The following is a 25826-nucleotide window of genomic DNA, read 5'->3' as shown; positions in this document are numbered from 1 at the left end:
GGATTAGGAACCAACTACGAGACTATGGCTCTGTATTGAACAAGATTCCTATTTTATGTGACAACACAAGTGCAATAGCCATCACCAACAACCCTGTGCAGCACTCGAGGACAAAGCACATTGACATCAGGTATCATTTTATTAGAGAGCACGTCATGAATGGTACTGTTGAACTATTTTTTGTTCCAACAGAAGAACAAATAGCAGATATTTTCACTAAACCACTTGACGAATCCACATTTACCGGATTAGTTGGTAAATTGGGCATGTTGAATAGTTTTAGTGATTAATTTAGTTAATATCTGGAATCTGTTCTTGAATGAATTTACAAATGAATTTTTCATAAATGAAAAATTCATCTGCAAATTTATTTTATCATTTTATCATATTTCTTGCTTATTTCTATGTAATATATATTATCTTATCTATTTTTATTTTCCCTATTTGTTAATTTAAAATATCTCAGAATATTTTATTTCCTCTAAAAATATTTTTCTATGAATTTTATTTGCTAAAATTCAATAGAAATCTATTTTTGGAATAAAAATAATAAATTCTGATATATTATCTTTGTTTCTGTAAAAATTTTAAGTATTTATTTCAGTTTTACTATCTTGTAATATAGTTTCAGTATTCAAATAGAAGTCTGTTCCATTTATTTTATTTTGTTTTGTTTTCTACTGCAATGACAATCGGCAAGACAATTGAATTGTCTTGCTGAAAATCATTTCAGTACTTATATATATATATATACTTATTTTCTTATTAATTCTGTGTTTATTGCTGGTATGACAATCGGCAAGACAATTGAAATTGTCTTGCTGAAAGTCATTTCAGTGTAAATTATGTTAATTATGTTCTTCAGTATAGTTTTATACTGGCAAGACAATCGGTATGACTATTGGATTGTCTTGCCAGTTATAAACCATATAGATAATTATTTTCATTTTATTATTATACTGGTATGACAATCGGTATGACTATCAGATTGTCATACCAGTTATAATTTTAATATTTATTCTGTTATTTCTTTTCCTTCTTTTTGCCTGGTATGACAATCGGTATGACAATCCCGGATTGTCATACCAGCTGTTATATAAAGGCTTTTGCTGTTTTATTTTAAACCATTTCAACATAACAGTTCATTTCAAAAATTTTGAACAGTTTTTCTCCCTAATTTTTCTCTCTTCTCTCTCTTCGAACCAAACCAACAATCTGTCTTCTTCCTTGCTCGAGTTTTTACTCAGCACACAAAATCATCACTTTGTGATATATACATACAAGTATATATATAAAGAGATGCTGTTGAATTTTTTCTTAAATAAAAATTATTATAAAAAACGCAAAATCAAATAAAAATCAGTTTGCCCCTTCAAATTCCAGTTGTGTTATTGAATTTGAACCTTTTATTTTAATTTTAATTTCTGATTTGTGTCTTTTGGTTTGTCAAAACTGTGTTTGTGAGTTAAGAATTTTAACGAGATACATTTCTGTCTAAATTTTTCGATTATAATTAATTTAATTCGAATTATTAAATTAATTTAATTAATTCGAATTTTCTTAATATTATTCTTAAAATTCTGAAAAGCTTGTGTCTTATTATTATTTTATAAAATGGCTCTCTATTTCCAAATTGTCGCGCATAATCAGGTTGGTTATTTTAATCCGGAAAAATGTGATGTTGAAAAATTTAAGCCATGGATTAGATTTTTAAATGACCATTCGATTGTTAGCTCTGCTATTAAATCAAATGTGATTTTAAACGTCGATCTACTTAGACTGATTTGCACAACTTCTACTGTGGCCGATGATTCAAAATCTTTTTCATTCACCATCGCAAACACACAGTATGTAGTTGATGAAACAGTCGTCAATCGTGCGTTAAATTTTCCACTAGACAATTTCTGTAATTTACCCTCTGAAAATGATATCACAATTTTTTTCAATGCTATTCACTATCAGGGGGTGATCAATTTAACCAAACTTTCTAAATCAAATTTGGTGTCTGAATGGGATATATTCTTCGATACACTTTCCAAAGTGTTTGCCAACTGCACAAAATCTAATTTTCATAACATTACTTCCACCCTGCAGTATATTGGTCTTGCGGTTGTTTTCAATCAAAGGATCAATTTTGGCAAACTACTTTTTCCCATTCTCTTGAGACGTCTAACTTCTGCTTTACGTGATCATTCTACAAATCGTAGGGTATCATGTTACTATGCTCGTTTTCTTATGCTTATAGCAGATCATCTACTCACCCCTGAACACAAAGCACTTTTTGCTAACTCTGCTGTAACCGAACCCCCACCAGTTAGCAAAAAGATTTACACTCGCCAAGACACAACCTTCAAATTTATGCAAGTTCCAGTACTTGTATCTGCTTTCATGGCCAATTATATTCCCTTACCTATTTTTAATCTTCCCGGCCATGAACAGCAACCTCAACCTCCAGTGGTTCAAGCCACCCAGGCTCTTCCATTACAGGTAGTAACTCCTCACTCTCACTCTCTTCCTACTTCTGTTGTAAGACCCTCAGTGGTTGATAGGGCTGACCATGAAGTTGTAGAACCACAGCTTCAATCCCAGGTCATAGAGCCAAACACAGAGTCTCATTTTATCTCAACCTCTCCCCCACTGTCTAAAATGTTACCCAGGAGATTACTAGGAAGTAGTACATTGTCAAATATGAGTGAACCCTCAGCTCTGCCTCCTCCTAAGAAAAGAAAAACCTATTCTGAGGCATCTGAAAGCCCATCCTTGTCCTCCCAACAGGACATGGACTTTGAAATGGCCAATGAACAGTTACTAGAGGCATTCTCTCAACAGGATGCATCTATTGAAATTCGCCATAGGGCCATGGCATCTTGTACTGAGTCAAGCACAATTCCATTACTCACAATGGAACCATACACTTCCCCAGATCATACTCAGGACACACAGCGAGGAGTGCACGTAGAGTCGGTTACAGTGCCTGCCATAGTTACGGCAGAAGAGCAGTCACATGCTTCAGAGGGAAAATCTGACTCTCCGCCATCTTTAATAGAGTCATTTTCTCCCCTCCCAGATCCAACACCTCTGGCTCCCTTATGGGATTCTCCACTCGCAGATTTATCTGGAGAAAGTGGAGGGCAACTCGGTCAATCTATCCCTGAAGCAATTCAGACATCTATTCCAAAAGATTTGATAGTATTGACTGAGGATCGGGACTCGCGAATTCCCATTGTACCACCACTGACCTCTCTTGAAGAGGCTAGGGTGATTTTTAATGCAGGTACACAAGAACAGCAACTGGAAGACTCCTCACGAGCAATCATATTGAGAGAAACACATGCACGTGAGATGAGTGAACCAAAAACGAGTGAACTTCAGGTGAGAGCACACACAGACACTGATACTATCAACCTGTTAGCTCAGATTGCTGCCCTGAAAGAAGAACTTGCTAAAAGTCAAGCTGAAGCTCAAGCATTTAAAGCACAAGTGGTTGAACAGTCTTCTTCTTCCACCTCTGTCAACAATCAGCTTGCAATCATAAGGAATGACATCTCAGATTTAAAGACTACTGTAATACCAAAGCTCAATTCTATTCAGGACACTCCAAATTTATCAGCTGATGACATATCCAACTTCTGCTCCCTACATACAAGAATGACTTCTCTTGAAGACCTCGTTGAGATGAATCATTCACTGGACAACTCAAGATTTCTAAAGATAGAGACGGGCATGGAACATCTAAATGAAGGGATGAAGCACTTATATTACATGATCAAGAATTCTCATTGCCCTAATGAAGAACAAAGAGCTTATTTTGAAGGACCGTCTGGTGGAGGATCAGGCTCTGGAAGTGGTGGAGGTTTCAAAGGAAAGTCAGCAGAGGATCCCTCAACTAAGGGGGAGAAGAAAGGGAGTAGTACCAAAGGGAAAGAAAAAGATACTTCTGCTGGAGATAAAGGAAAGGCTGATGATGCCTACTACAGTGGAGAACAGGATGACTTCGATATTTTTGACATTCCCACTGAACCAGTTCAGGAAGATAAAGATGGGTTATTTGAAGCTGAAGAAGAAAGTGATTTTGAAGATTGGGAAGAAGAAGATACAGTGGATCCTAGGTTTGAGAAAGAATTTCAGAAAGAGCAGTCAGAGATGCAAAGAAAAGAAGCTGAACTCAAGAAGGTCTCACAGATCATTGACAGGAGAAAAGACATACAAAGAACAGAAACTCTTCAAAAGCAACGTCTTCATGACATTAAAGCTCAAGAAAGGAGAAGAGATGTCAGACTAAAGATTGGTGAAAAGTGGGATGAAGCTAGGAGAGTACTCGATATGCCTCAGCTATGCACTAACAATGATAGGCAGTTCTTACATCTTCTTGACAAGCTGGAAATCTCAAATCCTAACAATGACATGTACATGAATGCTATCAAGACTGAAGTCTCAAGGATCACAGCTGCTTTTGATAGATCCCTAAATGAGATGAGCATTTTTGTATACTGTCAGAGTGAAGGATCATTCAAGGTGTCACTTCATCTATTTGAGAATCGTTCGTTGTCAGAGATTTGGGTTCTTTTAAACAAAGTCAAAAGAAGCTCAGAATTGAATGAAGTTCTTCGGGAAAGGCTTAAAGAGTTTGCCAGCAGGGCTAGTCCTCAAGTGGTCAACAATCCTCATCAGGTGAGATTCTTTAAGTCTGATTGTCTTCAAATCTGTCAGCTAGATGTACAATCTCTTAAAGACTACTCAGCTAAGCATCTGGTCTGGATGGAACATCATTTGAGAACTGCTGGATATTCATCCATGTTGAAGACTCAAGCTGCTGACTTGATTCAAGCTTATTGTGAAAAGAATGTTAAAAGGTACAATCAACTCAAGAATAAGTTGAAGTCAGTTGGAGTTCAACCAGTCAGACCTGCAAGCTTCACTTCAGAAAAAGATCGTGTCTTTGACAAGGCATTGCTTCAAGATTTAGAAGAAGGTGAAGTCAGAAGAGAAGACAACTAAAGTCAATTAGCTCAAAACTCAATGTAATATGATTAGAGCGTTATGAATCAAGATAGACTAATGTAGTTATATGTTCAGGCTAGAGGAACATCTATCTTGTATTCACTTGTAAATTTCATTTGGAATCTGGAAAATGTTAAATATAATCCAGAACTTTTCTGCTATTTACTTTACATTACTGGTTATATCTTTTTCTTATTTGTTAGTTGAGTTATCCTCTAGGTATTTGTTGTTATTGTCTAACAAGCAAATAGGGGGAGATTGAAAGGCATATGTCATAGCCTACTCGTTTATTCGAGTATTTAACTCAACTCAAATAAGAATGTAATAAGTAAATAGTGGATCAATCATCAGAGAGATCTCACAAAGTAACATCTGTCAAAGAATAAAGAAACATTGTTCATCTGCAGACTTGAAGATTCACTGGAAGAAGTTCAAGAATTTGATCATGCCTCAGTGATATAAATCAAGATCGTGGATTTAATCAAGTGACAGAGATCTCGTCAAGGTATCATTTATTACAAGGATTCAATCAGAACAACAAAGTCAAGACATGAAGAAACGTCACGAAAGTTAGTCACTCATGAACCAGACAGTACATCGAGTGTCAGCATTGAAGTGACGGAATTGATTCATAAGTCTCAGTGATTTTAAGAAGATTGTCAGAAGAATGGTTGCTGCTCAGGGTTAGTATTAATTCTCCATTAATTAATTAAGTCATATAATTTAATTAAGAAAATAAATTATATCTGCAAGGATTAATTTATTAATTAATTGAATTAAATTGATTAATTAATTTAGAATTAATATTAAGGAATTACAGAATTTTAATTGGTTTAAAATCTATTTAAATTGAAACAAAGCAAACTGATTGTATTAGTATGACAATCGGTATGACAATCAATAGTCATACCGAAAGTCATGCTAATTCATTTAATTGTCTTGTTAGAATTTTTATTAGATTAAAAATCTGTTATTAATCTTTGCAAGACAATCTGAATTGTACTTATGTAACAATCGGTATGACAATCAATTGTCATACCGAAAGTCATGCTGGTTCAAAGGATTGTCATTGCAGTTCATTTGCATTCGGCTGTTTACTTAAAAAGAAACAAAAGAAGCAGAAGACAAGATCATCCAAAAAAAAAAAAAAAAAAACTCAGCAAAAACAGAACATACAGAAGAACAAAAGAGAAAAAGAAGTAGAAAAATATTACATCTATTCTGCAACTTCAAGATCAATTTCTAGATTGTAAAGTTATATCCAATCAACTAGAAATACTTATCTTGTTCTTGTGTATCAATCTAGCGGATTAAAATCCCTAGAACTTAATCTCAAATCGCTTTTAGCATTTGATCTTTTAATTACAAAAATAGAAAAAGTTCATGTCGAATTTATTCTAAATTTGTAATAAGTGATTTGAGATTAATCCCTTGTAACCGATACCGTAGTTGTAACACCTTTCAAGTTTAATAAAAGTTTTATTTAACTTGAATTTTGTTTCACAATTTTATTCCGCATTTTATTCGACTAAACGGTATTGTTTGCATTCAACCCCCCCTTCTACAAACAAATTGGGACCTAACAATAACTAAACAAATATCGGAGAACATATAATCACATATAATAAGGCACGTTACATAATACATACGAAGCAATAAACATTCACTTACGTAATCAAAGAGATAATTCATGTTTCAAAATATACGGAGGAACGAATGGTCACTTACATAACACGTAAGCAAACAAAAAATACAGAGGAACCGAAAGTTACTTACAGTTCACGTGGGCAAACAAACAATACAAATCAATGGAAAGTTACTTGCCTCAATCACACAAATAGATAATTAATCATCAAACACAACACATCTAAAATATCGATTTTCTCCACGATTTCAATTCTGATCAGATCCTTATTTTCACTTTTTGACCCTTTAAACAATGTTTTCTTGGAAAACACGAAATACGAAAGTTGTAGAGAACGAAAACACTTTTCCGAAAAGTCCAGAATCAACGAATTTTGACCTACTATGAATTTTATAAGACTGCTGATTTGTGTGACAAAAAGACCTACAAATTTTAAAAATTAAAATGAGAAAGACGAATATGGTGTATTTATAACGATACAAAACCTTATATCTTAAACAAGTTATACATATTAGAATCAAATCCAAATTTTAGGCTCATAAATTTAATTCAATTTTAAATCTTAGTCCTTATTTAATTTTATTCTTTTTTATTCTACTATTATATTATTAATCGAATTTTAAAAAATACGGGAAATCATTGTTATCTAGGATGAGAAAGGACACCCTAATCTAGTGATTTGTATGTATAATACCATACATTCAACAAAGAAAATGTATATACGAGTTAACAATTTCCTACTTTAAACAGCAAAAGGATGAATAATCATGAAATAGTTTGTGGTCACTGAAATATCGGAGAAAATTTATTAAGTAATAGGTCTATCTAGCTGGTTTTCTTAGTTCGATCTCCTTTATACGATAAGCATGTAGCTATAATTTGACATTTAAAATACACATATCTGGACTTTGTCTGATCTTGTTGTCAATTTTATGTAAAATATTTTAAAAACTTTTTTTTACTGATACTACTCATCAAAATTATGAAAAATTTATATATATATTATGATATTTATATTTGTACAAATAGATATTAAATTAAAAAGTTTAAATAAATTTATTTTGAGGTGCATCAATAACAAAAAATTAAAGAGGTGCATATTTTTTAGATGAAGATGAAACGAGATACTTGTCAATTCCAATTTGGGAGAATGAAATTATCATTGTAGTTCAATCCAAGGTTATTATGGAAGATTGATTTGTATGTGCTTTCATTAAATTGTTTGATTTAAAAATAAAATTTAAATATTAAAATTTAGCTAATTAAATTGATTTCTCGAATTATAATAAAGTAAATCGAATTGATTTTACGTTGGAAGCCGAATCAAACAGATTAATATAAATTCTTCGATTAGTACTAACTTCCGTTCGGGATACCTACTTACGATTGAACGAAAAATTTTAAATCATTAATAGATGAATTTGGACAATGTTTAAATGAGATTGAGAAAAGATATATACTAAAAATTGTTTTTCTTTAATTGCAAAAAAAAATGTTTTTCTTTGAAACGTGTATTTCAAGTATTCAATAAATTAAATTTAGATGTAAATGATTTGATATCAAAATTTGTGTCATATATTCAGTGTCATATATTCAGTATTCCAGTATTCCGGAAATCGTTAAGCGTGCTAAGACGGTGAGGGTTTTTTCGAGAGATTAATAGACAAGTCGGAGATTAATTGGACCGATTAATTGGAACATTAATGAATATAAATTATTTTTAATTTTTATAATTATATAATGATCAATATGTCAAATATTTGTTTGAAAAAATAAATTTGAATGGTATTAAACAATATCTACACATTTGATATTTGTTATGTATTAATTATTGAGTTTACAATATTAATTATATTTTAATTCACACTTTTAAACTATTTACAATATGTCATTTTTATATTTTAAGTGAGAAAATAAATATATTAGATTACTTGTTATTTCTTACCAATATTTTATATTAGAAATTGACATGATATTATGTGAAATTATGAAATTAATGAATTAAAATTATAAAAACATAAAAAAAAATGTTTTTTTAATTAATTCCCGTCTAGGACCGATTTTTGTCCACCTAATCCCGATTTTTTAAAAAACACCTAAATCACTGCCTAGGTCCGATTTTTAAAAAAATACCTAAATCACTGCCTAGTGCCTAGACAGCCTCCTAAACTGATTTTTAGAACACTTACATATATTGAACAAGGTCAACATGGTCAAAATGTCACACTAATCACCAATCTAGCATAAATATAAATATATTTTGCTGCGGAAGGAAATTATTGTCATCTAGCGACTAGCATGACAAAGGACACGCTAATCGACTGACTTAAATTATAAAATATAATATGATTTCTCAAATTTACAAGTTTAAAATAACAAAAGTTGAATAATCATGAAATGAAATAGTTTGTGGTATAAAATATTGGATAAAACTTTAAAAAAATTAAATATAGATATTTGGTTTAATGTATTCAATTTGATATATTTTTATATAGTAGGTCGGTCCACGAAAATTGCAAATACATGTATTGGGGTTCTTGTCTAATCTTGTACTCAGTGGTGTTTTACGTATAAAAAAATTATTAAAAAGAATATTGATACTAATATTGTGCAATTAAATGTGATTAAATAAATTAAATTTATTTATTTGAGGTGCATTAATACAGAACTATAAATGTGGTGCAGTTTTGGATAAAGATTAGACTGAGATACGTTTGGATAAAGATTAGACAAGATACAGTACGTTCTTGTTACGTCCATCGCTTGATCTGATTTGCTTCTGAAACGGTGAAACCTTAATGTCAATTTATATTTGGGAGAATAGACTTTTTTATTGCAGTTCAATCTAAGGTTATATATGGAAGCGCATCGCGCCGCTATGTAACATGTTCATTGTTCTGGGAGAAATACTATCTTCCTAAAAATCGTTTCAAAATTAGTTATAAAATATTTAATTGACAACATATTAATGGTTGTTCATTCATTAGTGTTATGGACCCGTACGCATAAACATGAGTCCAACCAATAACATTACGTCATGGGTCATTTTTGGACACTTTTTAGAATTGTTTTTACTTTTTGGATATCTAGTACTACTTGTAAGTGTTTATCTAACATTTTAAAATCATTAAATCTGTATTTCAAACATTCATAACTGGTTCATAGTAATTTTTTGTAATTCAAACTTTTTCCTTTCTGTGAAAATTTTCGCGAAACGAAAATTCTATTTACGACAGTTTTTTAATACAAATATCAATATTGATATGTAATACTTCTTCGATATTGTTGTTTAAGATACCTACTTAGGATTGTACCTACAAAATTTAAAACTCATAATAATAAATTTAGATAATCTTCAAACGAAATTGAAAAATGACTTTCAAGAATTATTAATCAATAAAAATTTAGATATAAACCAGTCGATACCAAAGTTTGTGTGACATATATATAGTAAAATGCCCAGAAAGCGGGATGACAAAATAATCGGATCCGACGAATACCCGATCCGAAATCCGAAATTTTGGATTTACCGAACCCGATTTTTTGGATTTGGATTTGGATATGGATTTAATTTTTAAACCCGAAAGTTTTTTGGATTTGGATTTGGATATTAGGTATACCGATCCGAAATCCGATCCGAAACCCGAAACTCTATCCGAACCCGAACCTGAAATCCGAAAAAACCCGAATTATTATATATATATATTAATTATATATATATTATTAGAATTTTAAATATTAAACATTATAATATTATAATATATATATATATATATATTATAATATACATTATATATATTATTATATAATTTTTTAAACATATATTTTTATATTTATGTTAAAAATTAACTAATTATAAAGTTTAATAAAATATAATTATTCAATCATTTAAGAATAAGTTAAAACGTTTAGTACCTTGTAATGAAATAGACGAGACATTAAAATTTTTGATTTAAGGATTTTCGATTTTCAATCCTTTATTAAAAATAATATTATTACTAATAAATTATTAGTTAAAACGTTTAGTACCTTGTAAGAATAAATGTCATATTATTGATGAGTAAATTAACACAAAATTTTAAATTAATTTCAACAAAAAATCATAATAGAAAATAGGCAAATTTTAAATGTATAAAATTAATTAATTTTAAGGGAAAAAAGGAAGGAAATAACAAACAAAGTGAAAACAGAGGAAAGAAATGGTAGAGGAGGTCAAAGTGATAAAATGGGCTGAAAAAAGAGATTGTACCGTTGGACGTACTTTTTGATTTTCATCATATATCTTAAAAAATGATCATTATGGTATCAACAATTTAAACATTCAAAATTGTAATCAAAGATCAAAATATGTATATCAATCAGAGATCCTAATTTTATGGTATCAGCAATTTAAACAAAATGGTAATTAAATAACAATACAGTCTTATGTATACATCAATAAGAGACCCAAAATTCGTGGTATGAACAATTTTAAACAAAATCAAATATCAATACAAGACTCAATTAATTGGAAGTACATCAATTTTTTCATTATCGCCCCCTTTTTAAATTTTGATATATGATATGCATATACATTTATAGAAATCTGAAATTCAAATTTGTGATTGATTAGTTGTATTTTGTATATTTAGATTTTAAATCTTCCAGTGTATATATATTTTCTATTTTCTCATTGTTTCATCTTCAGCCGCCTTCCTTTTTCTTCCTATAGTTATTTTATTTGTTCCCTACTTACATTGTTTAAACTTTCATGAGCAAACTGTGAAATCCGATATATATGTGTATTTATAATGTTGATTTATATATAATTATTGTTTTTTAAATATCTATTTCAATGATATAGGTATTATAACAGTGGAGTAATTATTTGTAAGTAAGGATTCGATCAAAACAGATATTTGTTTATAAATATTGAACAATAATATCAAGAGTATAATCAGCTATCTCTTTTGTATTTTTAATTTTATTACAATTCGTTGATGCATATCATTTTTTATAAGACTTAATGTTTGACAAAAAATGTGATACGTTTATAAATATTTTTATGGGTGTACATGTTTGATGACAGGAGCCATCGAAAATGAATATGATGCAATTTCCGATTAAGTGTCAATCTAGGTCTGAAACACCTATATAATTATAGATTAATTCAGTTTATTCTCCAATTAATATTACAAATCTTTCAACTAATGGGTTAATGCTTACTTATGTTAGAGATATGAACAACATGTATTGGATTTTTGGAAAATGAATCAAAAAAGATAAACTCTTGGATATGAGGGGAATACCATGGTAATAACTGAATTACCTTGCACTCTTTTTTCTTTTTTCTGTGCATTGCTAATTAGTATGCCTAGGAGCCTTTAGACAGTTTTGTTTGTAATTTTGATGATTTTAAATGAAGTCACGGTCGGACTTAAATTTCATACTGAAAAATGCTTATCTTTTACATGTTTTTCATATGTACGAGGGAATGAGCATGATGTATGGCTACTAGTAAATCCGGAGAAGGTGGCTGGCAACTTTGTTGAGATAAATGGAGCAGCTGAGAATGCAACATATAATAATTTGGGCAAATTATATATGTCGAAGCAGAATTAGTCAATGGTATGACTCATGTATTACAGTTCAGACTGTAGTTTCTGCATTCATCCTCCAATATTTATACTTGCACTAAATAAACAATAATTGTATGTGTTTGGCTGCTGAATGACTTTCTACTACTATTTTTTTTCAATTTTATTTTTCTAAAATATGATTCTTTTATTTTTAAATACACACAAAATTTCATTATATGCTTCATTGGATGATTCTACTCCTTTTTTTCTCCCACTGCAATGGAAGAAATGAGAGATTTTTATCAAAATTATAATAACTCACATTTGTCTGATAGTCTTTAAAAGCTTATGGGAAAGAGGCAAATTCAAAAGTCCATATTCAATATTTGATAACAATGATAATACATGGAGAGAAGAGTGCGGCATCTCTTTTGTATAAAATTAGTACATCTTAAATATATATAGCATTTAATATATCGTTCAACCATTCACTTGACTACAATGTTGTCGAATTAGATACACAAAGTAGAGAGGTATGTTGTTATTAACACCTCTATTAAAATGAATATATATGTTTAAAGAGAGTTAATTTTCAATGTGACATGCTGCCTGTACCAACTTTCTGTAATAATTATTATATATCTTACTTATTTTTTTAACCACATTTGCATGATAAACATATCTAGGCAGGAACATGGGGAATGTATTTCGTGGTTTTAATTGTGATAGATGAAAATGTAAATCAATTATGTTCTAATCAGTTGATACAGAATCTCCACTGTCATGTAAGCATCTTTCTATTTTCAAAATCATTCTAAAATATAATAGCCTCTTAAATTATGTTTACTACATAAACGCTGCCAGAACAAAATTCATAAATACATTGTCCGAGGATACAGCCGTAAAAGAAAAGGGGGGCTGAATGACTATGATTCTTTGATTCAGCGCTAATCTCTTCCACTTTTAAACTTTCTTATTCTATTTTATATCGGGTTTTTAGCTAATAAGATGGATACGTTTTTTAGCTATTTTATGTTCATAAATCCAATTTAGATAGGTTATTAAATAAGATATATTTTTCTTTTCATGACAAGGTTGTATATGGAATTTATTGAAGACCAGTAACAAAAGTAGGAAATTCTGCTATTTGTAATTTAATTTGTAAGATTGATTTAAAAGGTATTCTCCTACAAAAAAAGACATTCTCAAGGAAATTTGCATATTTTTGTCCATGAAAATTATTATTTCCTACTTGCCCTTATATTTCAAATTTTAATTTATTCCTCAAAAAAGAGTATTGATTCTGCTAATCAAACTATTATTATGCTAAAATAGGAAAGTACTTAATGTACTAAACCAATTATACTAAATTTTGTGCATTGATTAAGCAAAATAATATCTTTTCAGCATCATGTGTTATTGTTTCCCTATTTACATTATTTTTCAAAATTCAAAATTTAAGTTATTTCTCTCAATAGCGTATTCTTAGCGTATTCTTGGACACATTAGTTCCTTAACCCATTGATAATTAGCAACTGAAAATGAATGTTACTTAATACGTTGGCTATCTACCTTAATTTTGAACAATTGTCAAGGAAATTTGCATATTTCTGTCCATGAAGATTATTCTTTCCTACATGACCTTATATTTCAAATTTAAATTTGTTACTCCAAAAAGAGTATTGATTCTACTAATTAAACTATTATTGTAACAAAATAAGAAAGTAATTAATGTAATAAACCACTTATAATAAATTTTATGCACTAATTAAGCAAAACAATATTTTTTTTGAACACTTAATGTTATACTTTCCTCATTAACATCATTTTGAAAATTTAAAATTTGATTTGTTACTCTTAGTAGCCTATACTTTCCTTATTATCAATGTCTTAAATTAAAAAAAATCTAATTAATATATTAATTAATTATGCAAACAATCATCCATTTTATAATTAAAAAAATGAAGTGAAAGTTTGATGGGTTAAACAAAAAATATTATTAGTAAATGAATCATTAGTTATTCAATTATATACATTTCTTAAGACAGTTATGCATACATATTTAAATAATAAAGATTTTAATATTTTTATAATTGTATGAACCTATTTTTTAAAATAATAATATTCTTATATAATAAAATGCGAGACGGCGCTGTGAGACTCCGTCAAGCACCACTTATAAATATTAAAAAATATTATTACATGATTATATAAGGTAAATTTGCATAATTAAAAATATATACTTTAAGCATTTTTTAATCTTATTTTATAAAATTTTAAATTACTAAATTAGCTACACATAATTATTATGTGTTGCTAATAAAATATTTAAATATAATAAAACGCGACATGGCGCCGTGAGGTGCCGTGATAAGATAAACTTACGAATTTGTGAAAATTATATTTGTTTTACGATTTTTTAACCCGTTCATACAGTTCTTCTACAAATAAAAGCAATCCGATAAATGACATCGACAGGAACAACATCCACAAGTTGATTCTTTATTAAGAGTGTTAGTGCTCTAAAACCTTCCATTGTATAGAATCCAGAATCTTATTTTATAAATTTTAAACTAAATTAGCTACACATAATTGATACATATTATTAAAAAATATTTCTATATAATAATTTGCGAGACGGCGCTGTGAGGCGCCGTCGAGTAACATTGATTATTATATAATTAGATAAGACAAATTTGCATAATGAAAATTATATTCTTTAAGAAATTTTTGAATCTCATTTTATAAAATTTCAAATTAATAAATTAGCTATAAATATTTTTTTTTTTCGTAGATAACCCGCAGCCGCTACCCATCGGGTGCGCACTGGGTAAACCCTACGGGCTCACGCAATAGCCTGCAAACCACGTGAATCAAGATAAACCGCAATTAAGCGACAAGCTCTGACTGAGGAGGCATAATCATAAATTCTCCTCCCGTGGGGATTCGAATTTGTGACCAATAGAATAGTTATCCCCTCTTTAACCAACTGAGTCAACCCTTACGGGCAAATATTTAATATATGTTTCTAATAAAATCCTTATATATAATAAAATGTGAGATGGCGTCGTGAGGCGCCATTGAGTAACAATGATTATTATATGATTACATAAGGTAAACTTGCAAAATTGTGAAAATTATATTCTTTTATGAATTTTCGAATCTTATTTTGTAAAACTTTAATACTAAATTAGGTACACATAATTGATATAAGTCAATAATAAATATTTGTATATAATAAAATGCGAGACGGGGCCGTGAGGCCCCGTCGAGTAACATTGATTATTATATTATTAGATAATGTAAATTTGCATTATGAAAGTTATATTCTTTAAGAAAAATTGAATATTATTTTATAAAATTTTAAATTACTAGAATTAGCAATACATAATTAATATATGTTCTTAATAAAATAATTCTATATAATAATATGCGAGACGGCGCTGTGAGACATCGTCGTGTAACAATAATTATTATATGATTAGATAAGGTAAACCTGGAAATTTATGAAAATTATATTCTACTAAGAAATTTGGAATCTTATTTTATAAAATTTTAAATTGCTAAATCAGCTACACATAATTAATATATGTTATTAAAAAAATTATTAAAAAATGGATTTAGTATCATGCAATTACTTCAATTTTTATATAAAAAGAATTAAAATAACAATAATTTTGCGGTTTCTTTGGAAAGAATACTAATTATAAGAATATACGACGTACTTGGAAAATCAAACTATTTGGAGTTAGTTTTTATTGCATGTTTATTTTGCAGAAAAAATCCGTTTGTAAAAATATGCTTATATAGAGATCGAGTCATCATATTATACTCGATTCATCATATTGTATGATTTAATTACTTTATAAAATCTATATTATGTTTTATAAGATACATGGAAAATTATATTTTTTTATATAAACAAATAAAATGTCTTATAGTTCTTCTTGGTTGTCAAGTGTTACCAATATATATTGTATTTAACATTGATATACAATTCAACATTATTAAATTTAATACTTTTAAGAAGATTCTTAGCTGTTTATAATTTTAAGAATTATTAATGTCATATTTAATATTATCATTCACGTTTATGAGTCATAAATATAATGAGAAGATTCGACTGAAAAATACAATAACACAATGTGTGATTATATATTTTGTACAAGGAGATTTATTTATATTTTTAATATAAAAAGATGATAATTAAATAAATATATAAATTTAAATTTATTACCGGATTAACACGAGTTAAGTAATCTAAATAATATCATAATTTAATGATGGTATTAGCACGCGTAGCGCGGGCACAGGTCCCTAGTATATCTTAAAAAATGATCATTGCACTGAATCAGCCAAACAGACCACCCAAATTCAAAACGAGCATTTAGCCATGAATGATAGAAATAAGAGGCTCCGTCCCATTTATGGACAGTTGAACGAGTTTTTCATTTTTATAAGATAGCTGAACACAAATTCACAAATATGATACAGAACGCCACTTTTTTTTCTGGGGTTCTGCCAATGTTATCCAAAAGAAGTGGCGTTCTTAGGTAATTTCCTTTTTATTTTATTTTTTTTCCTTTCCTCCCCGTTTCTGACTTATGTTTTTTTGTTTTACTAGGAAAAAAATTCATGTGAAAGGTATGTTTTTAACTCTCATATTAAAACAAAGAAAAATTATTTTGGTTTAATTTTTTTTTATTGGATAGTTATGTAAACCTATTTTTAGTATATGTTTTTTATTTTAATTAAAAAGTTGTTTATATATGACTTTTGTTGCTACAAAAAGGGTGTCATGCGAGGGCGAGTGTGCATTTATTATGTGAGTGCATGTTTTGGAACGCCCATATTTAATTCACAAAATATTATTTTGGTTTCATTTTTTTTGTTGGGTAGTTATGTAAACCTATTTTTAGTGTATATTTTTTTTATTTTAATTTTAAATATTTTTTTTATGATTTTAGTTGCTTGAAAAAAGATAAGAAAAAATATCCAAAATACACTACTTTCCAGCTCTAACTGTCCAAAATGCCTGTTGGCGGTACGTTCCTCCCAAAATAACCACTGATTACGCATTCAGGACATGCGTATTAAAGTTTTTAAAAAATAACAAAGAATACGCATCATATACATGCGTATTTAAAAAAATTAAAGAGATGCGCATTCCAAGAATGCGTATTCACTAAATTACAAAAGTGAATACGCATTCCTGTAATGCGTGTTCTTTATTTTTAAAAAAAAAAGTGCATACGGATGTCTAGAATGCGTGTTCAACGGGTATTTTGGGAGGACACTCCCGCCTATTGGCATTTTGGGCATTTGACCCCCAAATGGTTGGTATTTTGGTTTTTCACCCAAAGGGTATCATGCGGATTTTTTTTTTCTTTACGAAGCCTCATAATCAAGAAATATAAAAGTGTAGTTCTACGTAATATATGAAAATGTTATTTGTTTGATATAGACTTATTTAGTGTGGTGTAAGCATTAAAAATAAAATTAGTTTTATACCCGCACGGGATGATTATTATATCTTTATAATTTTTTTGAATATTTATTCTTTATCTAATAATTTTATTTTCTAAATATATTTTATGTTCTTAATGAATAATGTATTTTTTAAAAAATTGTACTTTTTGTACTTATATATTTAGTTATTATTATATTATTATATTTTTTTTGCTAAATTTATATTATTATATTTAACATTAATAACCTAAATATAACATAGGTATTATAATTTATTTTATTTCTTCCATTGTTTGATTTTTTCTCACATTATAAATTTGTTAATAGAATATTTTAACCATATTCATAAAAAAATCTAAGTAAGAATTAATAATTTTTTTGTTAATCGGGCATAATATTTTATAATTTTTCAGTTCTGGTAATGATTTTGAAAAATATATTTTATACTTAATTGTCATAGTACTACTAAATATATTTTATTAGCTTTGTATTTCAGTTTTGAATTGTAATTTTTTTATATTATTATTATATTTCTTCCTAATTTTTATGTTTTATAAGATTTATGTGCTCTATTTATAATGTATTTTATTAAATTTGTATTTCAAATTTGAACTGTAATAGTTTTTATTAATATATTTTTTCCTTGTTTCTAAGTTTTATAGGATTCATGTGCTCTATTATATTAATATTTTGATATAAAATAATATTTTAACTTTAATTAATTTCTATTTATTGTTAATACTTACGTATTATAAATGTATTAGAAACAATTAGAGTTTATTGTGAAAATTACTTTTTCTAGTAGGGGTGGGGGAGTTTTATATGAGGGTGAAAAACCAAAATACCCACCATTTGGGGAGATTTGCCCAAAATACCCACCGGCGGGAAAACCACCCAAAATACCCACTGAATACGCATTACCATAATGCGTATTCTATTTTTTTTAAAAAAATAAAAAAAATACGCATCTGTAACATGCGTATTCAGTGGGTATTTTGGGCGGTTTCCCGCCGGTGGGTATTTTGGGCACTTGAAGCTGGAAGAAGCTGGAAAGTGGTATATTTTTGGCGTTCTTTTTTTTATATGACCTATGGTGCCATATTAACTTCCTCACAGGATGTAACATATTTACATTTGAAAGGATATCTTCGATATATTATTTATTTTTGTATTTGTACGATTAAACATAAAATTAAGAACACGTAGATCCTTTCCATTAGGACATGAATTTAATTGATCCAAATCAAAGTCAAAAAGTCAAACTAGCAAAATCATATCTTTTAAACAGATAAAAGAGATATTCCATTCTTGCAAATTATTAAAACTATATCTTTATGGAATATATCTCTAAGGCAATATGATCAAAGAAAAAATATCAAGATATGATATTTCTTAGATCTGTGTTGCAACAGGAATATGGGAAACAAGCTCGAAAAAAGAATATATCAGAAATATTCTTTAGAAGTCTCGTGCTATATCAAAAATATTTAAACTCTTCGCTCTAAAATATATCTCTACATAGAATCAAAAGAGTTTTTATTCGAAGATTATTAATATTCATGATTGGAATATTAATATCCAGTTCTGCAACTCAATTATGTATACTTACAGTATTTTTCTCCCGTTTCGTAAAATCAGCATTTCTCGGAGAAAATTATTCAAAAAATACTCAAACACATTTCCTATCCCCCAAATACATCACATATATTAGGAAATATATTTTAAGTATTTATACAAGTCAAAACTTTGGTCAAAAGATTCATCTACTTTAATTCAAGACCAATGGTATTTTTACTCGGAAGAAAGGCTGACATAACAGTTCCAATTTTAGATAAAATACTTTCACATGCTAGAATGACTTGAAATTTGGTATGGATCATTTAAATGGTATTTTCTAAGTATGGTAAAAATTTCGTAGCTTTCAGAGATTTTTTGTCCGGCCACAAAAATCAAGGCAGTTGGTCCCACGGTTGACCAAGTTTGACCTAGCTACCATTGACTAAAGTTGACCAAAACTTGCAGGACATCATTTTATATTATTTAAGTAATTATCATATTTTTTATGGTATTTATTTAAGAGTTTTTGGGGTGGTCATAATTAATGGTGCTTAATCCTTAATTAAAGTAATTAAGGAATGATTAAAAGAAAAAGAAAATATATATTTAATATATATATATATATATATACCAGCTGAGATTTGAATGAGTAATAGCTTGTGCTTCCTTCCCACTTGCAAAGAAACACAACTTACTTGTCATGTCATCAATCCATGTGATACACTCCATCCACCATCCATTTCTTCTCAAATCTTCACCATTCATTCCACCCAACTTCTCATATAAATAAACCCCCACCCCAACCCTTTTTCTTTAAGCTAAAGAGCCAAATACTTGCTGAGATTTTTTCAAGAAGTGCCTCTCTTCATCTCTTTCAAATTCTATACACATACTTCTTCTCAAAAACCTTCTCTCTCTTGTATATACTTACATATATACAAGGTTTTTGAAACCCAATCTTAGCTTCACCCAACCAAGCTTTATCCCATCAAGTGAGCTCATCCACTACCACTTCCCGGCCACCCCAAGGGCTGCCCAAGTAAGTCCAATAGCCAAAATTCGGCCGAACATCCTGCGAATTTTTCCGGCGAACTTTTCCGACCGTTTATCAAAAGTGGTTAGTTTTAGCTTCTTATTTGAGTTTTTGTATTTAAGCTTTGTACCTAACTTCTCTACTTCATCTTAAGCTCTAATACAAGCTCTCTTATAAAGGAAGTTCTCAGGGAGAACTTAGATTCGAACTCGGAATTCGAATAAGTACTTGATCTTCGTAAAAAATTATTCCAACGAGAAGATCTAAAAAGAAAAGTACTTTATCTCCAAGGGGAGATTATATTTGACACAAGTACGAGTTAACCAATTATTTCTTGCACTTTAATTGGATCTTGGCTAACATTCATTCTTGCTCATAAAATAATTACGAAGTAAAAGTGTAATCCCTTCTATCATCTCTAGTATTCCGGGGGATTATTACTTGTCTCATATAAACACTTTGTAATTTGTCAAATCTTAAAACGGATCGTACGAGTTAGACAATTACTTAACGCTCTTTAAGTGGATCTTGTCTAACTAATAACGTACATATAAAATATTACGAAGTAAAAGTGTAATCTCTTCTATCACCTTTAGTGTTCCGGGGGATTATAGCTTGTTCCATATAAACTACTTCGTAATCATCCGTTAAAGTTAAGGACGAATCAAATCCATGAGTTAGCCAATTAATTTACGCTATTTAATTGGATCTTGGCTAACACATATCATATATATAAATAATTACGAGTCATATCGTATAAGCCCCTTCTAACATCATTAGTGTTCCGTGGGGTTATACTACGATATCTATAAAATACTCGTAATTACTCGTCCAAACTTCGGAAGCACAATCTTAAGCCAATTACTTGTACTTATTTAATTGGATCTCAACTAAGACTCATAAATCTTATAAACGTGCTTGAAGTTAAAAGAGTATATTTTGACCGTATAATCGTCAATATACAAGTATACCTTAAAACCTTAAGTTAATATACTTAAAGGTAAAATTACAACTCCGAGGTTGTAATTAAAGTATTCTTCGATCCATAAATACTTGATCGAAAGAAGAAGAATACTGAAGAAGTCATAAGCCATAAGTACTTAATATAAAAAGGGACTTCTCATATTACTCCACAACTTTATTAAATCTATAAAGGAGTAATTATAAATATACTTGACCATCTTGTTGTATTTTAAGTCAAGTATAACTAATTAGTTTTAATATTCTTATTTGGATATTATACTACTTGTGGGCTTGTACAGTAACATACTAGTTCAAAACAAATCTTTTCCTACTTGTTTTGTTTCGTGGATTGTCTTGTTAGTTTTGTAGTGAGGTGAAGTGACGTGAGGTGATTCTCATTCTAAGACCCAAGTCCTAGACGTACTAACGGGGAGCTAGTAGTCTTCGCATCGTGAAGAAGAGGAAAGACCCAAGACCGGATCACTAAGATCCAAGACCGGCAAAAGCTAAGGAAGCCAAGTCCACACAAAGGCTCTACAACAACTTTAAAGAAATAGCGGGGAGTTATTGTCTAAGATAAGTTGTGTAGGTAATATATTTATTTTGAGGTGGTGACCCTTGTGTTACGCACCAAGATAAATACTTGTAAAGGGTGTAAATGCTTCTCCGCCTATTAAAGGAGCGAGTTTATTATAAGGGAAAATCCCGAGTCCGGGAGAGGAGCTCAGGAACTGGAGTAGGGGTGAGCGAATCTATTAGAGGTTGCGCCATCACGAACCAGGATAAAATCACCGTGTGGTATTTTCTTTGCTTGCACTTTATCTTCCGCACATATAAACCGCATAACCACTCTGTAAAGTTTTAAAAAGGGATAATATATTTTTAAAACGCCACAATAATTTTTAAATTGGTAATTAAGCTATTCAACCCCCCTTCTAGCTTAAAATAGCCCTCAGACGGGACCTTACAACATTTAAAAAACTTAAAATTATTACTATCTATTCCTAAATTATTTAATTATCTAGAAATGTATTAAATATTTATATATTATATTTGTACCTTTTTTATATTAGTTTTAGGTTTATCAACATATGTATGGTGTTACCGACAAAAAAAACAACATATGTATGGTGTTACGTAGCTTCCTAGCTTTATTTTTTTATAAAATAAAAATTACAATTATTTATTCATTAATATTTTAAATTAAATTGTTTCTTATATTATATATATAGCATAACACTTTTAATATTATTTTATATCATTTAAAAATATATAATTATAGTCACATAATATGTTTATATAGTTATTTTTCTTTTATTTATATATTTTATTTTCTTAATATTGGGCAGTTTGATCAAAATTTGAAAAGTTATTTTCTGTTTCCATCCTGCCAGTATTTCATAATTTTTCGGTTTTAGTAATGATTTTTTTTTAAAAAATACTTTATATTTTTTGTGATAGTATTTTTTTTATCACCTTGTGATAATACTTTTAAATTTATTTTATCAGTTTGTTTTTCAATTTTGAATTGTAATAGTATTTATGATTATTATTATATTTCTTCCTAATTTTTATATTTTATAAAATTCATATACTCCAAATTTTTTAAAAGACAATTTATCATCTTCTCCGTTTAAAAAATGAAACCCCGTAATATTTATACCTAAATATATTCTCAATGTGTTTTCTTATGTTATATGATAAAAATTAAAATTATCTTTTTACAAATTTTTTAAACAAACTTACCTATTCCAATTAATTTTTTAAAAATGATCTACTTTAACCCGATTAACAATAATTTTATTAATTCTTGCTTAGATTTTATTATGAAGATAATTGTTACTTGTATTATATATTATATTTACAAATTTATTTATAAATTTTATTAATTCTTACATGGATTTTTTTATGAATATGATTAAAATATTCTATTTACAAATTTATAATGTGAGAAAAAATCAAACAATGGAAGAAATAAAATAAATTATAATACCTATGGTATATTTAAGTTATCAATGTTAAATATAATAATATAATAACAACTAAATATATAAGTACAAAAAGTACAATTTTTTGAAAAATACATTATTCATTAAGAAAATAAAATACATTTAGAAAATAAAATTATTAGATAAAGAATAAATTTTCAAAAAAATTATAAAGACATAATAATCATCCCGTGCGGGTATAAGGCTAGTTTTATTTTTAATGTTCACACCACACTAAATATAAGTGTATATCAAACAAATAACATTTTCATTTATTGCGTAGAACTACACTTTTATATTTCTTGATTATGAGGCCTCGTAAAGAAAAGAATTCCCCATGATACCCTTTTTCAAGCAACTAAAATCATAAAAAAATATTTAAAATTAAAATAAAAAATATACACTAAAAATAGGTTTACATAACTACCCAACACAAAAAAATGAAACCAAAATAATATTTTGTGAATTAAATATGGGCGTTTCAAAATATGCACTCACCTAATAAATGCACAATCGCCCAAGACACCCTTTTTGTAGCAACAAAAGTCATATATAAACAACTATTTAATTAAAATAAAAAATATATACTAATAATAGGTTTACATAACTACCCAACAAAAAATAATGAAAACAAAATAATTTTTCTTTGATTTAATATGAGAGTTAAAAACATGTCTTCACATGCACTTTTTTTACTAGTAAAACAAAAAATACAAGTCAGAAACGGGGAGAAAAAGAAAAAATTAAAATAAAAAGGAAATTACCTGAAAACGCCACTTCTTCTGGGTAACATTGGCAGAACCCCAGAAAAAGTGGCGTTCTGTACCATATTTGTGAATTTGAGTTCAGCTATCCCATAAAAATGAAAAACTCGTTCAACTGTTCCATAAATGGGACGGAGCCGAAATAAGATGATGCCAAACATGCACTTAATCTAACATGCTCTCCTTCGAGTACATGGTTACTAAGAAAATAATACTCTCTCAGTTCCACTGGATTGTTTACATTACTTTTCAGCACGTTTTTCAATACTCGTTTAAAGTATACTTTCATAATAATTTTTTTAAAAAAAAAATTCTAAAAAAAAGTTTCATGTTTAAACTTTTATTCAGATTTTTTTGAAAAAAAAATATTGTGAAACTATACTTTATTGAAATCTCGAAATACATGCAAACAGTGTACGTAAACAACTTATCGATACGAAGGGAGTAACAAAATTGACACTTTACTTGAAAATTATGTATACTTAACACATTATCCTACTAAATGAGTATACAAAATTGTCATTAATATATTTTATTGAAATTTATAATCACAACTTTTGCGATAAACTAGGCATAAAAAAAGTATTTAGTTTTAAAATCTTATTTGTAAGTAAACAATTAGACTTAATTTTACTTTTAATAAACAAATAAAAAATATGTTGACATTATAAGTTTTCATAAATTATGCGATGCGACTGAAATAAACAGTACCTTATACTTTGCATTTTTACCATGTCTTGACAATATCGATAACTTTTATATAACGATAACTTTTTAATAATATATATTAACGAAGAATTATAGAAATTAGAATGCATAGTAACTTTTGCTTTGCAAGGCTTAACAATCCCCGGTATTAACAATCTGCCTAGCGCACCGATGATGGCAAAAACAAACTACTGATCAACTACATAAAATCCAAACACCACATAAATCACTATCTCCAACTGCCCAAAAATCCGAAACACACAAAGGCCTAAAACTCCTGAGAAACAGAGGTAATTGCATCTTTCCCTTTCCCAGCCTTGTTGGGCAACAAAACAGCGTTAATATTAGGCAAAACACCGCCATTCACAATCGTAACACTCCCCAATAACTTGCTCAGCTCATCATCGTTCCTCACCGCCAATTGAATATGCCTCGGGATTATCCTCGTCTTCTTGTTATCCCTTGCCGCATTTCCCGCCAACTCCAACAACTGCAAACACAAATTAATTATTTATAAAATTTAATTAATTGAAAATACATGAGATATTGTGAAACATGATCTTACTTCAGCAGCGAGATATTCGAGAACAGCAGAGAGATAAACCGGAGAGCCGGATCCGACACGCTGAGCGTACCGACCGGCTCTGAGAAACCGGGCAATTCGACCGACCGGGAACTGAAGGCCGGCTTTCTGGGAGCGGGAGACTGATTTGGTGCCCTTGGATTTGCCTCTTCCACCAATGCCTTTGCCTGCTCCTGTTGAACTCATGATTTTTAGAAATGTGTAGATACAGATATTTTGTATGTATAGGGTTTAGTAAGTTAATTTTGTTCGTTTGTTATGGAAGAAGCGAGAATGAGAGAGATGATATATAAGGGGAAAGGATGGGCTGTGATTGGTTGGTTTCGTTTCACCAGGATCACCAGCGTGGATTTGTTTGTTTGTAGCGCGCGAGTGTTTAAAGCGTTCGGACTGTTTTGAATTTTTTAGACTTTGTGTTGTGGGCCGGGTATGTTCGGCTAAACATTTAACTACTTTTTTTATCATATTATTTTATTAGTCCTTTTTTCTATATAAAATGCAGTGTTCCAGAAATCGCTAGGCGTGTCAGGGCGGTGAAGGTACATTCGAGAGATTAA

General features: G+C 29.3%; 1 protein-coding gene across 1 annotated transcript; it reads right to left on the bottom strand.

The window, feature by feature from the left end:
• Positions 1–24668: 24668 nt before the first annotated feature.
• Positions 24669–25540, bottom strand: LOC141708560 (histone H2AX-like). The gene is made up of 2 exons (XM_074512243.1): positions 25252–25540; positions 24669–25176 (listed from the first exon to the last, which is right to left on the bottom strand). Exons 1-2 carry the CDS (start codon positions 25453–25455, stop codon positions 24955–24957), a joined length of 426 nt encoding a protein of 141 aa, XP_074368344.1. The 5' UTR covers positions 25456–25540; the 3' UTR covers positions 24669–24954.
• Between the last annotated feature and the right edge of the window lie 286 nt (positions 25541–25826).

This window comes from Apium graveolens, chromosome 2 (assembly GCF_009905375.1).
Source record: "Apium graveolens cultivar Ventura chromosome 2, ASM990537v1, whole genome shotgun sequence".
NCBI classification, from domain to species: Eukaryota; Viridiplantae; Streptophyta; class Magnoliopsida; order Apiales; family Apiaceae; genus Apium; species Apium graveolens.
The sequence above is the reverse complement of the archived record's forward strand: the minus strand, read 5'-3'. Positions and strand labels throughout refer to the sequence as shown.

Bases quoted from the DNA above. Each gene is read 5' to 3' on its own strand.
- LOC141708560 (XM_074512243.1), bottom strand. From the start codon at position 25,455: ATGAGTTCAACAGGAGCAGGCAAAGGCATTGGTGGAAGAGGCAAATCC. The intron at 25,177-25,251 runs GTAAGATCATGT...TTGTGTTTGCAG, and splicing joins TCGAATATCTCGCTGCTGAA to TTGTTGGAGTTGGCGGGAAA.